This window comes from Cyanistes caeruleus, chromosome 1 (assembly GCF_971803275.1).
Source record: "Cyanistes caeruleus chromosome 1, bCyaCae1.hap1.1, whole genome shotgun sequence".
Taxonomy (NCBI): Eukaryota; Metazoa; Chordata; class Aves; order Passeriformes; family Paridae; genus Cyanistes; species Cyanistes caeruleus.
The window spans coordinates 113,798,160-113,813,288 of record NC_141701.1 but is presented as its reverse complement, the minus strand read 5'-3'; the positions used below and the strand labels follow the sequence as shown (position 1 = coordinate 113,813,288).

Below are 15,129 nucleotides of genomic sequence, written 5' to 3'. Positions count from 1 at the left end.
ATTTAAGATGATGCCATGTTCCTTGGCTGCTACTTCAGCTTTCATTTCCTTTCCATGTATTTCATGTAGGCATATGACTCTCAATGCCTTAGGAAATATAAAAAATTAACTATAGTGCTATACATGTGTGCATATAGTATATAATGTATCTCAGTATGGCATTTGTAAACAATACTTTGGAAGTGCTCATAGGCAAGCAGTGAGAAAAAATTAAAACCAAGTGCCAACTTCCAACAAATCGCTTACACATTAAATGCCCAAGGAATTTTATTTCTAAATTAAAAACAGTCTTCATTTTTAAAAAAGTGCACATATATTTATTTTTTCTTTATTAAATATTGCATTTATCTCCTTTTTGGCTTTTCCCCCCTTTTTTCCTGCAGTACATACCTCATTACTATAGTTTGTATTTTTAAGTAGCTCTGTTTGCAGCTAATAAACATTATTATGTTGTGTGGGGGTAAAGTTATTTCAGTTTTCTTACTATTGTATACTAAAATTATATAAAGGTATCACCTAACAAGTAAACTCCCAATGTAATTAATTCATGTCTCTGCTGATGAGACTTTAACAAACATTTTATACTCTGCCATTGCAGTCTGTCCAGGATAAGGTCTTGCCTTACCACTCCACCCGAGCATTTATTTGAAGGCTTTTAGGTTTGTTTGGTTGGTTTGGTTTGGTTTGGTTTTTTTTAACTCCTCCTTTGCGTGACTGAAACACGTGGCTTGGGAAGGGAATTATTTCATCGCCTTTTCCTGGTGTCTGGGCTCTTCACACGATCACGCTGTTCGCCTGCGGGGCGTGGCCCGGCGGGAGGAAGCGCCGTGGGACGCGCGTGCCCGTACACATCCTTCTCTCCCCCCGCGCCTGCGGAGTGGTGCGGCCTCGCGCCATCGGAACGAGAGAGGAGGCAGAACGAACCATCGCGGGGCGGGGGGGAGCGCGGCCGGCGGAGGTACCCATGAGGGCTGGGGCGGAGGAAGCGGGGGTTTCAGCACGGACCGACGGGGACGCTGCCCCCGGCGGGGCGGGCCGGGCCGGCAATGGCGGCGCTGGGCGGTCCCGTGGCGCTGGCGTTTGGCTGCTGGTTTACACATTAAAATTGGGACACCTGGAGGTGTTCGGTAGTGCGCTTGTTCCCGGGGGAAATAATCCTGCGCCTGGTTTTCGCGCACACCAGGTATCGGGCGTTGGTGGGTCGCACAGGACGGCTCGGCACCGGGTGACGGCATTTCAATAAAGGCTGCGTGGGGCTGCGGGCCGAGCTGCAGACATATGTGCATATTGAGATATGTGTATAGGCACTGACAAAACGCCTTATACATTATGCATATATAATAATATATATAAAATACATTATCTTACACATTGTATATGGTACACAACACATACAGTGTCTCTATAAAATATATGTTATCCATTATACTCTATAAATATGCATACAATATGACTGCAGAGGGGGTTATATTTATATTATGTATAGACTATCTAATATTCTTTATATATTTATATCTGTAACTTGGATTATATAATACATAAAATGTTATATATATATTTCTGTACACTTATACACGTACACACACACACTGCCTCGTTTGTAGAGTCCAGGCTAAGTGGCTTAAAAAACTGAAATGGGAAATTCAGGTCAGGATTTAGAACAGGCTCCTTTAATTTTTTTTTTAATAATTAAATTTAATAATTGCATAAAATATGTACACAATATAATATGTGATTGTTTATTATTTTTATTCCCTATCCCAAGTGTTCTTGGCCAGGCTGCATGTCAGTCTCGGCTGCCTGATCTAGGGAAAGATGTCCTTGCCCATAGCAGGGGTTGTTGGGATGAGATGATCTTTAAGGTCCCTTACAACCCAGGCCTTTCTATGCTTCCATAACATATTTTAGTAATGCTGTTGTGCAATTGTGCTGCCACAGGTCAACGTATTTTAGCAGGAGTGCCCAGCAGCCCCTTATGGTCTTCATACAGGTCTCTCCATTTTACCAAAGAGCTGGGGGTGCCAAATTGTTCTTTGTATACGGAAAATAGCAGGCAACCTGTTGAAGCCTGTGTTGTAGGTGTTGGCAGAGCTGTACTGCAGCCTCTGCCCTGCTCCAGCATGTCAGATATGTGAAATCAGACTGGCTCTGGACCTGGCAGTGGCCAAGGCAAGGAAAAGGTACTGTGGCACAGTACAGCACCATCACTGCTTGGCACAGTCCTCTGGTCCTTCCTCAAGTACTTATTCTCAGGAGAGGCCTTCTGCCACCACTTGCCATGCCTCTTGTTTTGCAAGGTGTGGTGGTGTTACCTTCAATGGAAGCGGTGCTGTGCTCCACATCTTGCTCAAGCTACTTGGGATACTGTCCCCTGACAGTGTAATAACCCAAAGCTGATATAGGGTAGATGGAGGATGAACGAGAAAGAGTCTTGTCCTAGATGTGTATTACATCAGTAGCAGAACCAGGACAAGTTTATTGACTCCTGTTTGAGCTTTCTAGACCATTCTGCCTTAGATGAAGGTTGAGACAGCAATGTCCTCAACTTGGTAATGGTGGGACATACACTTTACCAGTGAACACATACTTTTTCCCTTAGAAGAATGAAACTTTTACTGCTCATTGTTTCTGCCTCCAGCCAGCTGGTCGTTAAAGCTCCAGGGGCAATTTTGCAGCAAAACCAGAGAGTGCTTCACAGTCCACAGTGCTGCAAAGTCATATTTATCAGTAGCTTAAGCTAGAAGAGCCCACTAGAGGCATTCCCAAAGTGAACATGTTTCTTTGCCATTATCTGCTATAACTCACACTATTCCTCATTACAGACACAGAAACTATATCCCTTTCTTCAGGGTTGAAAATAGTCTGTCATGTAAACAGCAGGTTATTAATTTAATGTTCTTGGAATGTTTTCCACATTGGCTGCTTTATTATTGTGTTTGTCTTTCCCCACCCCCCTCTACCCTCCTCTATTTACAGGAATGTGCTTGATTATTGCCACCATGTTCTCACAGTGCACACAGGATCTGTTAAAGATTGCAAACCTTCATCTCCGGAGTCTGAATTTAAATCGACATTTACAAAACCACAGAAGGGCTTTCAGCAAGTCATTGCCTGCATGTCGAAGGAAAGTAGTTGTTACAGGTATTGGCTTAGTGTCCCCTCTTGGTGTGGGGACTCAGTTTGTGTGGAAGCACCTTCTGGAAGGAGGCAGTGGGATTACATCACTAGATGGGGAAGAATATGCAGGCATCCCATGTAGAGTGGCTGCGTGTGTGCCAAGGGGAAACAAGGAGGGCGAGTTCAGTGAAGAAAGCTTTGTGTCAAAGTCAGAGATCAAATCCATGAGTTCTGCCACCGTGATGGCCATTGGTGCAGCAGACCTTGCAATGAAGGACTCTGGCTGGTCTCCCCAGTCTGAGCAGGACTGCTTAACTGCTGGTGTGGCAATTGGGATGGGAATGGTTCCACTGGAAGAAATTTCTGACACAGCTGCCTTATTTAAAACAAAGGGCTACAATAAAGTCAGCCCGTTTTTTGTCCCAAAGATTTTAGTCAATATGGCAGCAGGCCATATCAGCATTAAATACCAGCTAAAAGGGCCGAATCACGCTGTGTCGACCGCTTGTACCACAGGTGCACATGCCGTTGGAGACTCCTTTAGATTCATTGCTGCTGGTGATGCTGATGTCATGCTGGCTGGAGGCACTGAGGCTTGCATCAGTCCTTTGTCTTTGGCTGGATTCGCAAGAGCACGGGCCCTCAGCACGAGTTTTAACTCGAGCCCTAAAACAGCGTGTCGACCCTTTGATTCACAGAGGGAGGGGTTTGTAATGGGAGAGGGTGCTGCTGTGCTGGTCTTGGAAGAGTATGGACATGCCGTACAAAGAGGTGCTAGGATCTATGCAGAAGTTTTGGGTTATGGACTGTCCGGTGATGCTTGCCACATAACAGCACCTAATCCCGAGGGAGATGGTGCATTCAGGTAAGAACACTATGTTGATTATGTTGGCTACTTCATATTTTGATTGTAGTGGGTACGTCTGTTTCTGTCATTGTATATTTTTCATAGAGAAGGAATGTTCAGTCTTGAATTAATATTCCAAAAGCTTGAAAATTTGAAAAATGAAAGAGCTTCTGGCCAACTCTCTTAATTTAGTATGAGGGTGAAGGCCAGTTCTCGGTAGAATCAACCTTTTTCCATCAAGTTATGAAAGCTTTCTCTGTGTGAAAACATTTTTCCTTTGCTGCATACAGCTGTTCATATAAATAGGTCTCAATGGAAACCTCTTTTTAAGATGTTTGTGGTAAGATAGAATATTTTCAGGTTCTCCTTCACTCTTTTTCCATTGAGAAGACCTCCCCCCCACCAAGAAATCTCAGATGAAGAAAGCTGTAGAGCACTTAGAAGATCTAGTTTGTTAGAATATTTAGTACTTCATTTGGATGCAGCTAAGAGTTTTGGTGCAGAAATATACTTTAGTATTGTTAAGGCAGGTGGTAAAGCTTCATCACTGTTTATCTCATCAAAACCAGTTCACAAGTAGATGATACTCAACTAATCATTATCATTGACCTAATTAAATTGTCAGCTAAATTACATGTGTAAGTTGGAGAGCTTCGTGCAGGCTGAGTACTATTGCTGGCATTGGAATCTTTATTAAAGATTTAGTTTGCTTTATCCTGAGTGTATGTGAATATGTAGTACCAAAATTCAATATATCACTGCACAAATAGATCAAACTTCTGCATGGTATTGTAAAGCTGTGTTTGCATCTTTATAAGGTTAAGAGATTTTTCTAGAAGTGTAAATGTACCATGTTTCCATCTATGCTCTTTGATTCATATTTAATTGTTCTTCAGACTTAGGTGTGAGATGAGTAATCAGGAGTGTCTTATCTCATATTTTCAGACTTGTTTACCCTTGAGATTATATGGCAATATATAGTAATAGAATTTTTGTGTATTTTATGATTGCAGTAGCATATAAATTAAATTCACAGCAGGAAGAGTTGAAAGTTAATCTGGATATCTCCAAAATGTTGAGCATTTCCACCCCTGAGATAAGATAATACATTTTAATACTGTCTTCAAGCCAGTATTTTGTTACTGCAGTGGTGTATGGATCAAATCTGGAATGTATGTGCTTATCTCACTTTTTTTGTAGGAATTTTGTTTGCCACATCAAAAAAATTCAGAGGAATATATTTTTAGGTATCTTCTAATAACTACTTCTGTTGGAAGCTAAAACGTATGTTGGGATAAACCAGCAGGAAAGGAGAGGCAAAGCCAGACTTAGAATTGTGACTATAAAGAGTGTCCTACACGAGTAGTCTGATATCTCCTTAATTGAATAAATTCATTGCAGATAATGTATTTAACTAAATTATCTCATAGTTATCAGTAATCTCTTTTGCTTGAATATTGGCTCACTATCTAGTGGCAGTGAGTGTCAGTGGCCTCCACTCCAAGCTAAGCTGGATGCTTCTGAGGTAGAAGGCTGTAGTAGAGTCATTTACATTTGTCCAGAAGCCTGTGCTATCTGTTTTTGAGCTTCCTTTTATTTCCTTATTTTTCATAAATTTCAAAAGAGTCAGTGGTCTTTTGCTCAGAGGTGCTTTATTGTTATGTTCAAGGAGAGATACCTGGTTCATTTCTTTCTTTGAGGGATATCTATGAGAAATTGCAGTATGGAACTGTGTTGATCCTTCCATGGTTTTCATAAAAAAAACATGTTTTAAAGAGGCAGTCACAGTGCACAAGTCATCAGGAGTCAAATGAAACATACCATGCCAGGGGTAGAAGAGTGTGACTTGCAGTAAATTTCATTATAAAATGAAATGTGGGGATTTGTGCTATCTCCTTGACATTTTCTAGTCTCTGGAAAGCATGCAAAAAAAGCTCATGTGGAGGATGTTTGCAGATTTTTTCTCTCATTTCCCAGTATTTTTATTAGGGAGAGCACTTCTAAATTTTTTGTAATAATATTGTTAGTTACTTTTCTCTCAAGTGTTTTCAAATTTTACAGTGAAAAGGGTGTTTGATACATTAATGCAGTCTGTAGAGACTGGTTTTCATAACTTCTTTTATTCTTCTCTGTATTTTTCCTAGGTGCGGAATTTTTAACAGCAAGTCTGATTTTATAGTGGGCCTCACTTTTATTGTCTTATTCTGGTACCTAATGTAGATGCTAATGTGTGCTGTTAGATCAGTTAATCACTTGTCATTTACATCTCTGCTAAAGCAGATTTTCACACTTGACAAACATTTTAAAACAGCTGACACATTTTCTTTTGGTTTGTACAATTGACAAAAGTACACTGGGAAAATCATTCTGTTGGCTTTTTTTTCCTTAGGTGCATGTCTGCAGCAATAAAAGATTCTGGGATCAAACCTGAAGATGTAACATATGTCAATGCACATGCAACTTCTACACCTCTAGGAGATGCTGCTGAGAATCAAGCAATCAAGAGGCTTTTTAAAGATCACGCACGTAATATTGCAGTTTCCTCAACGAAAGGAGCAACAGGACATCTCTTGGGGGCTGCAGGAGCTATTGAAGCAGCTTTTACTGCACTGTCCTGTTACCATGGGATTTTGCCACCTACTCTAAACTTACAGAAAACAGAGGCAGAGTTTGATCTCAATTATGTTCCACTGACAGCTCAGGAATGGAAAACTGACAAGCGGCGTATAGCACTCACAAATTCATTTGGTTTTGGTGGCACTAATGCAACTTTGTGCTTTGCAAGTGTTTAATTTATGCTGTGAATGGTGTGAAAAAGTGGCACCAATGATGGTTTTCTGTACTGCTGTCCCTGGTGTATTATGTAATCTTTTCCTCAGCTTTGAGAGTCAGTCATTTGATACATAAGAACTTTATTCACCCTAACATGTACACCAGTAATTCTTTCAGAAAGAGGAAACTTCTTTTACTCATTTCAATAAAAATAAATAAAATATCTATTGTGTGTTTAAGAAGTTTTTGTTCTTTACTAGAGCAGGAGACATGGTTAAACTATGTTAGAAAATATTTTTCTATGCATGTAACAAAGAAATTGTTTGGAAAAATGGACTCCACACACGGTGAATTAACTGCATGGTAATACAAGGTTTATGACTGAGCTCCCCTTTGCTACCCACTCCATATAGAATTCTGCCTCTTTCCTCATGGTGGGTTGTCTCAATCATAGGTTTATGTACATTCTTCCATACAGGTGATATTCAGGGGACAATAATATAGACAGATGTTCGTAAGATTTCTGGCACTGGTTCATTTTCTTTTCATCTTTATTCATGTCCATTTGTTGCTTCCTCGTTAGCTGTGATCTAACATTGAAGGATGCATACAGCATGGCCTGCACATCTTCCATGTGGCACAGGGATAAAATTAGTAGGTCATGACCTGTTTTGTTCTGAACTTTTGTACAAGCATAGTAAGGCAGATATTCAAGTATGACACTGAAGATGTTAAAAATAGTTATATAGAAAGGAATAAGTATCTTGGGAAGTATCTGTTTTTTCTGACAAAATGGAAAAGTAGAACTAGCAAAATTTGTCAAACAAGGCCTCTCTTAGGAAAAAAAAATGTCTTCAAGAAATAAATCTGAGAGAGCAGGAATGCTAAACTATACCTAAAGCTAACATATTGATGAGGGTGTAGTTAGGAAAGAAAAAGTAAAGGACTTTTGTATATTCCTTCTGGCACCAGCCAAGCATCTTAGCCAAATAGTGGCTTGATTGATAGCGCAGATATGAGTGAAGTTTGATATTCCCATTGGTGGCTTAGTTCATTAAAAGGCTTTTCACTGGTGTTCATTTTGAAATTGTCAGTCTTAGCCTTTGACCTTTGTAAGTCAAAGGAGGCAAAGTAACTCATTAGATTTAAAATAAATAACATGAAAAGCAGTTGCACTTGTAAGTAAATGTCTTTCTGGAATGAGCTTACTGATAGGCTATCATGAGGCTGAGCTGTACCCTAAAATCTCATTATTTACACCAATGGTCTGAATGCTGATATTGAACAGCATAATTTTTGCATTTGCTGTCTTTATTGAATAGAAAATTAAAGAGGTTGTTGTGAAAAATGCAGTTGGATAATTATTAAGACTATTTCAGAAGCTGAGTTCATATAGAACAATGCAGCCCAGAACAGATTAATGAATAATAAGCATGAAAGTAGAATGATATATTAGCAAAGGGAAAATGTGAAATATACAAGCAAGAGAAAGTATGGGAATTTGCTGTCAGGGAAAATACTAACAAATTTCTTACTTTATGTTAATTAACAGTGGCAGTACAATGAATGATGATCTGGATTGCATGCAGCATAAAAGGCAGAATATAAAGTTCATCAATACTCTCTGCAAATTATATGCGAAAAGAAATTGATTTAAAGAATTCAGACTCTCAGAGTCTCAGAGGAGAGAGCGAGCAGGAGGGCAGTGAATGTGGAGGAAATCATCCAGCAAGCTTCTTCTGGAGATGATGTTTCTTGAGGTAGTTGTGATTCCAGGCAGAATAAGGGAAGACTAGATAGTGCTGCATTATTGTGGGCTGGAAGTACAGTCTAACTAAACTCACCTCTTACTACAGAGCTGCAGACCTGTAATTAATACTGTGACAGAGATGCCTCCTCTTTCCTCTAGCAGAGATAGAGATCATGGCCCCAGGAGTGTTGGGTGCAGGCTGCAGTGTGCCAGCCATGAACAGATAGATGATACTGTCACAGACAAAAAAATAAAACAGAAACTAAAATGTTTAGAAGATTTTTCTCTCTTCAGCCCACTGCAATTTAATCATCTGGTGCAGGTAACCTTTAAACCGTGAAAGCTTGGTCACAATAGTTATTTTAGGTGTTTTGATTATGGGTTTTAAGATGCCTAGATGCAGTAGTAGTGTACCCTGTAGGGAATCTGGATTTTTTAAAAAAAATTAATAGAGCCCCAGTTTAACCCCTGTCTAATTGAAATTTGTTCATATAGTTTTCATTTTTATATACTTTTTTTAATAATCTCTTTTTATCATATACCCTACTGAGCTGATCAGGGACTACTTACTGCTAATTACTGCTTTATTATGGTAGCTACAAACATAAAAGGAAAATAGATCTGTGTTGCTAAACTATTAAGTGAGCAAATTGGCCAACGTATTAAAACAATGCAGCATCCAGAGTCTGGATCAAAAAAAGCTTCATATTTAAATTTACAAGTCTGGAGTTACTTACCATCTCATAAACAAAACTTGAAGGTGCTCATAGAGTGTTTATTTCGAATCCTGCTTCTCAAATGGTCCAACACACTTATGAGAGCCAAATGTTCCAGGCAGGATCAGAGAGTGGCTGGAGAGATTTCTAGTCCAGCCCCACTGCTCCAAGCAGGGCCAGCTAGAGCAGGTTGCTCAAGGCCATGTCCTGCTGGGTTCTGAGTATCTTGAGACTCCACAACATCTCTAGGCAACCTGTGCCAGTGCTTGGTCACTGTAAGAAGGTTTTTACATTTCAGTGGAATTTCCCGTATTTATATTTGTGCCCATTGCCTCTTATCCTTTCAATGGACACTACTGAGAAGAGTCTGGCTCTCTCTTCTTCCTTCCCCCATCAGGTATAATCATGTTATAAGACCTCACGGGAAATTTGTCTCATCCGGGCCGAACAGTCCCAGCTCCCTCATCCTCTCCTCCCATGTCAGATGCCCCAGATCCTTTATCATCTTTGTGGCTCTTCCCTGGACTTATTCCAGTATGAACATATTTCTCATGTACTGGGGAGCCCAGGACTGAACACAGCTCTGCAGATATGTCTCTGATGAGCAGGGGAGAAGGATCATCTCCCATGAGCTGCTGCTGCTGCTCTTCCAGATGCCCATAATTATTTTGGTCTTCTTTACTGCAAAGGCAGCTGGTCCATGAGGACCACTGGGCATTTTTCGTCAACCTACTTTCCAGCTGGTTAAAATACTGTTTACATTTGAATCAAGGATTTTAACTTAAGCTAATATTTTTAGAAATAAATGCCTTTTAAACAAAAATTCTAATTATGGTAACTAACCTGAACTCATTTACTTAAAGGAACCTAATAAAAAAATGTGTTATAAAAAATATAAACAGCATATGCTTGCTGAAATTTTACAAAGGTCAAGCCACTTCTCAGGGTTAATTACTGTCTGTCTCCAAAAGCAGTTTTTTAAAATGATAAACTTAATTTCATTTCAGACTTCTGTAGCTTCTGCAAGTGTAGAGAGCAAATGTTCCTCGTGTTAGTTTACTGCAAATCACTTTAGTTCAGTTGAAGAAGATTTTTACTTACATACACAGTGTATTTTTGTCTAATGAATGAATTTATATTATAATATCTTGCAAGTTCCTAAATTATTTCAGATTAAATCCATTTAAAGCTTGAAAGAAGCCCTGAGCAAAAGCTTTTATTTTCAGTGAAAATGGGATTCATAGTTTACAAATATAATAAAAAAATCAACAATAGGTATATACTGTAGTTATTTCAAGGCATCTGTGGCATTCTTTTGAACAAAAAGCTAACTAACACAAGAACTATCTTCAGATGCAAGTCAGCATGATTTCCTGCTTACCAGCTGATGGTAGTTTGCCTTTCTCTAGCATGGATGCTCTGAGAGTACTTTGGATCATGAATTCAGAAGCAGACTTTAAGAACAGTTTGATGCTGGTGTATGTTTGATGAAGTAAAGAGAAAAGTAAAGAGAAAAGTTATAAGAAACATAAGAAGCTCTACTGATTTTAAAAGGAAATTGTAAGTGTTCTAGGAGGTGGATTTTTGGATTTTTTGGAAAGCAAAGCAGGACAGTATCTCAGAGGTGTACAGCTTTTCAACTAATGTGAAAAATAACTGATATAAGTTTGCAAAAGGATTAATTTTGCTATCTATTGTTTAACATATACTTATTTACGTAGTAAAACTTTACAGTGATTGCTGATGTCAGAAAAAAACTAAATTTATTTCTATTTTCAGCTATATGCTGGTCTTAGAATATAATTGGGAGAGGAGGCATTTTGTTAGTTTTTGAGGACTATACAGAGCATTTCTACCCTGGACAATTACTGAGAGAGGGTTTCTAAATACATTTTTTTCTCCCCAAACTGTAGACTTGCAAATGCTCCTCTTATTCTGATATGGACAATAGATATTGTGGTATCAGAGAATGAAAAGAATGTGTAATGAACTGGTAACTTTATGTCTCCCCCCTTTTTTTTCTAAATCTTCACTCTCTTACATCCTTTCCTAATTTATGTGAATAATACATAACTGTTAGCTTTTGCATTCTGAAAAAGAAAAAAAGAAACAACAACTTTGGCAATAGTTTTTTCAGGAGGTAAGTATCATTTTAAAGCAATAAACATCCCAAACTTTGGAATGTATAAACCTTGCCTTATAGAGGGGCATATTTTGAAGGGAAGCAGTGTTTCAAATTCAGCTGATATAGTGGAGTATACCGCAGAATGGAAATTATTAGTGCTTTTAAAGGCATGTAAAAATCCTGATTTCCTCTGATTTCCTCTGATTGTCTTTGGGCAATGGCTTGTGAAAATACACCACTTTAGTTTCCATAGCAGTAAGAATGGACAAACATGCTTGCATGGTACCTGAAATACCTAGACTACATCCTTTTACTCTCAGAGTCTCTCTGTGCAATTTAATTTATAAATATTCTTACTGTCCTTTATTTTCCATATTCAAATGACATTTCACCTGGAACAAAATGACATTTGATCTCTAAATAGCACAGGAAGTTTGGGCAAGTCTCCCAGGGCTTCTGCTTGTCATCTGGGCACAGTCAAGCTTCTCTGTCTTGTACGATGGGGGGAGAGTAACTACCCTCAAAATATGGATTCTGTAGCAATGTTGGCTCATACTCACTAGCTAGCTTTCACAAAATAGGAAATTGAAAGTAGAATTAGCATTTATCATAGCTAAGACCATAGTGAAAATATTTCTTCCTTCTGGATATTTCCAGCAATATCATGTAAGCTTTTAAGTTTAATCAGCTTAGATTTGTAATAATGATTCTGTGTCTATCACAGTTTTAGTAATATATCTTTAGTTCCTCTTTTATTTATTGATTTATTTTTTAAGATGGGCTCCTGTTTGTTTTCTAAAGCTAGCAACAGTAATGAAAAAGCTAGGATGAAGGCAGTTTATGTGCAGTGAAGGCAGCAAAATGTGCAGTAGTTTCTGCTTGGGCAGTAGACACCTCTCTAAATTTTGTTAACAATGATGATTAATACTAACTTGGTCGAAAGCCAATTTCCTATCTGCAGTTATTGAACTGTAAAGAAATATGTCAATATCAACTGCTTATAGCCAGTACCTCTGTGTAGGAGGCACAATAATTTTAGTGTGATACCTAATATACAGGTATATCAAACTGGTAGCATATAGGCTATTGCAGGCCAAGATCTCCAACAAATTATAATAGGAATGAAGTGAAATTATAGTGTTAAGAATTGAAAAAAAGACCCATGCTCATGAAAAGCAGAAGAAATGCAAACGAGGAACTATAATTGAAAAAGAGATGAATATTTTTTAATGTGAGTCTGATAGTTCTCCTAGAGTTCTATGAAGCAGATCAGATGCAAAATAACTGGACATCCATGTGATAGTTAATATAATTTTGTAGTTTTCCTCTTTTTTTCATTGTCAGGATTTTGGTGTTAAATGCTATTGCTCTAAGCAGTGGTCAATTGTTTCATGCCTAATAGATCGTCTCCTGGAGTTCAGAATGCCATCAAGCAGTCTCTGTGCTGAAAGAAGACAAAATGTATTCTAGGAATGCATGAGGAAGGAAGGAAGGAAGGAAGGAAGGAAGGAAGGAAGGAAGGAAGGAAGGAAGGAAGGAAGGAAGGAAGGAAGGAAGGAAGGAAGGAAGGAAGGAAGGAAGGAAGGAAGGAAGGAAGGAAGGAAGGAAGGAAGGAAGGAAGGAAGGAAGGAAGGAAGGAAGGAAGGAAGGAAGGAAGGAAGGAAGGAAGGAAGGAAGGAAGGAAGGAAGGAAGGAAGGAAGGAAGGAAGGAAGGAAGGATTGCATTTGGCTTGATATGGAATGTATGTATACAATTATTAATTATAAGTTCTGAACGAGGGTCAGAAAGCAATAATTCTATCTGTAATTTAATTATTTTTATAGGAGTATTATAATTTCTTATTTTTTCCTGAGGATTTTTTTTTTTCTGAGAATGGTGTCTGGCCTAGGGAGGCTTACATGTAGCTTGGTATCATCTATCTGTATTTAATATAGATTTTTTTTTTTGTCATCTAGGAATGCTCAGGCAATTTCTGAAATCAGTGGTGGCAATACTCTTGACTCTTGAGAGAACTGGTTATCATTTGGAGAACAGGACCAGCAAGTTCAGCCACTTCCATAATTGTTTCTATTGGGACCAGCCAAATTCTCCACACTTGAAGAACATCCTAAAGCCTTTGGATGTGTGTAGGAGGCCAGGGCAGTAGAACTGAGGTTTCACTTTGCTGGTCCTGATCTAACAAAACCCAATCTGCAACAAGCCCAGAGTGGATAAAGAGAAATGCTGCCAGCAGCAACACGCCAAAAGGAGTCTCTGGAGCCAGGTTTGTCCCAACACTGCCCTTTAGCCATCCATTCTTTAACACTAAAAATTACTTAGCTACTTAAAATCAATTAACTCACCTCAATGATAGTCATGTCACAGCTTTGTCTATTGAAACATCGATGGACAGAATGACTCCTCTTTTGGATGGAAAGTAAAGGCCAGAGCTGTGCATAAGTGGGTAAAACTGAGTCTGATCTACATCCTGTAACTCATGCTTTAGTTTAAAAAATAATAGTCTTAAGCATACCTTTAATTTAAGTGCTAGATGGGGGACGTGATTTTCACTCTTTGTACCAGAACACGAGGGAGTTGCCTCTCTTTCCCTTTTTGGAAAAGAAAGAGAATAACAACCTTTGTCATGGATGCAAGTCAGTTTTTGTCAGTGCATTTTTTCACATTAATGTAGGCAAATTACTCATTGCACAAGCCCTTCTTAGCAGACTATGTGGGGGTGGAATTTATAGAAATAGCTCTCGCTGAATTTCTTCAATAACACAGAGAAGGATTCAGATGAATTTAGAATTAAAAAAAAAAAAAAATAGCCAGAAGTTCTAAGAAAAGCAGATTCCTAAGACTGCTAAGAAATTGTATAGGGAGTCTAACTGAGCAACGAAGACAAGGAGTAATAATTTCTCTATTCACATCTGTTTCAGAGATACTCTCTTTTTGATTCAGCCATATAAGGTGGAAAGAGAGTAAAGGACATCTTTGTTCTGTTTTAGGTAGCTGAAATGTGTGTGAAAGAGAGTGTTCAGAATAACAATTGGTGAAGCCCTTGAAAATAATAGAACATGTTCCCCTAGAGGCAACTGCAATATCCAACAAACTAGGTGAAGTTACCGCTAGATGCATTTGGGATTCTTGCCAATGTCATGCTTATAATAGGAGCAAATAATTTGGCCTTTATTCAATTAATTAGTCTTTGTTTCTCTTCTGACTGGCAATGATTGGTTGTGATGGTTGTGCTTTGAATGTGAGTGCCTTTCTGCCGGGAAATGACTGGGACTGACATGGAAGGTCTGTCTCCCAAGGGTCACCTTGCCTGAAATAATCACGCTTACTTAAAACCTTAGCTGTATTTACTATTTAGAGCCACAAATTTTACAGAGTCCTAGAAGGACCTTGTACCTGGCCACCAGGTCGCTGGGACATCCTCTGTACTGACATCATTTCTGTACTGAATGATTTGTTCCTGGTCTGGAACAACTCTGTCCTCTTTAGAAACAGATTAAAAAAGGTAGTATTGTGGTTCACACTCTGTGAGCCAGGATTTACTGGCTGATAGCCAGGCTTATTTGCCAGCACACTGGTCTGTCCTGGAATGTTACAGATTCCTGCACTGGGCCAAATTGGTCTGTATCTCATGATGGATGCTATAGGATCACTTTAAGAGGTGTGCTGTAGGATTTCTGGGAAGAATTTAATATCTCTTCCACTCAGCTCCAGTAACTCTCCAGAGGAAACCTTAAAAGTACCCCGGTTCAAGAGTGTGTGCTTGATCCTCTGGCCATACCCAGTGCAACAAGCTCTTAGAGG

General features: G+C 38.9%; 1 protein-coding gene across 3 annotated transcripts; it reads left to right on the top strand.

Annotated features, from left to right (window-relative positions):
• Positions 1–756: 756 nt before the first annotated feature.
• OXSM (3-oxoacyl-ACP synthase, mitochondrial) lies at positions 757–6,961 on the top strand. 3 transcript variants are annotated; one of them, XM_023919256.2, is made up of 3 exons: positions 757–958; positions 2,977–3,982; positions 6,354–6,961. In XM_023919256.2, exons 2-3 carry the CDS (start codon positions 2,979–2,981, stop codon positions 6,754–6,756), a joined length of 1,407 nt encoding a protein of 468 aa, XP_023775024.1. In that variant the 5' UTR covers positions 757–958; positions 2,977–2,978; the 3' UTR covers positions 6,757–6,961. The 3 variants fall into 3 exon arrangements, with proteins under 3 accessions (XP_023775024.1, XP_023775022.1, XP_086707279.1); XM_023919254.2 differs by having other exon boundaries at positions 940–1,183; XM_086851153.1 differs by lacking the exon at positions 757–958 and adding an exon at positions 974–1,127.
• The last annotated feature ends 8,168 nt before the right edge of the window (positions 6,962–15,129 follow it).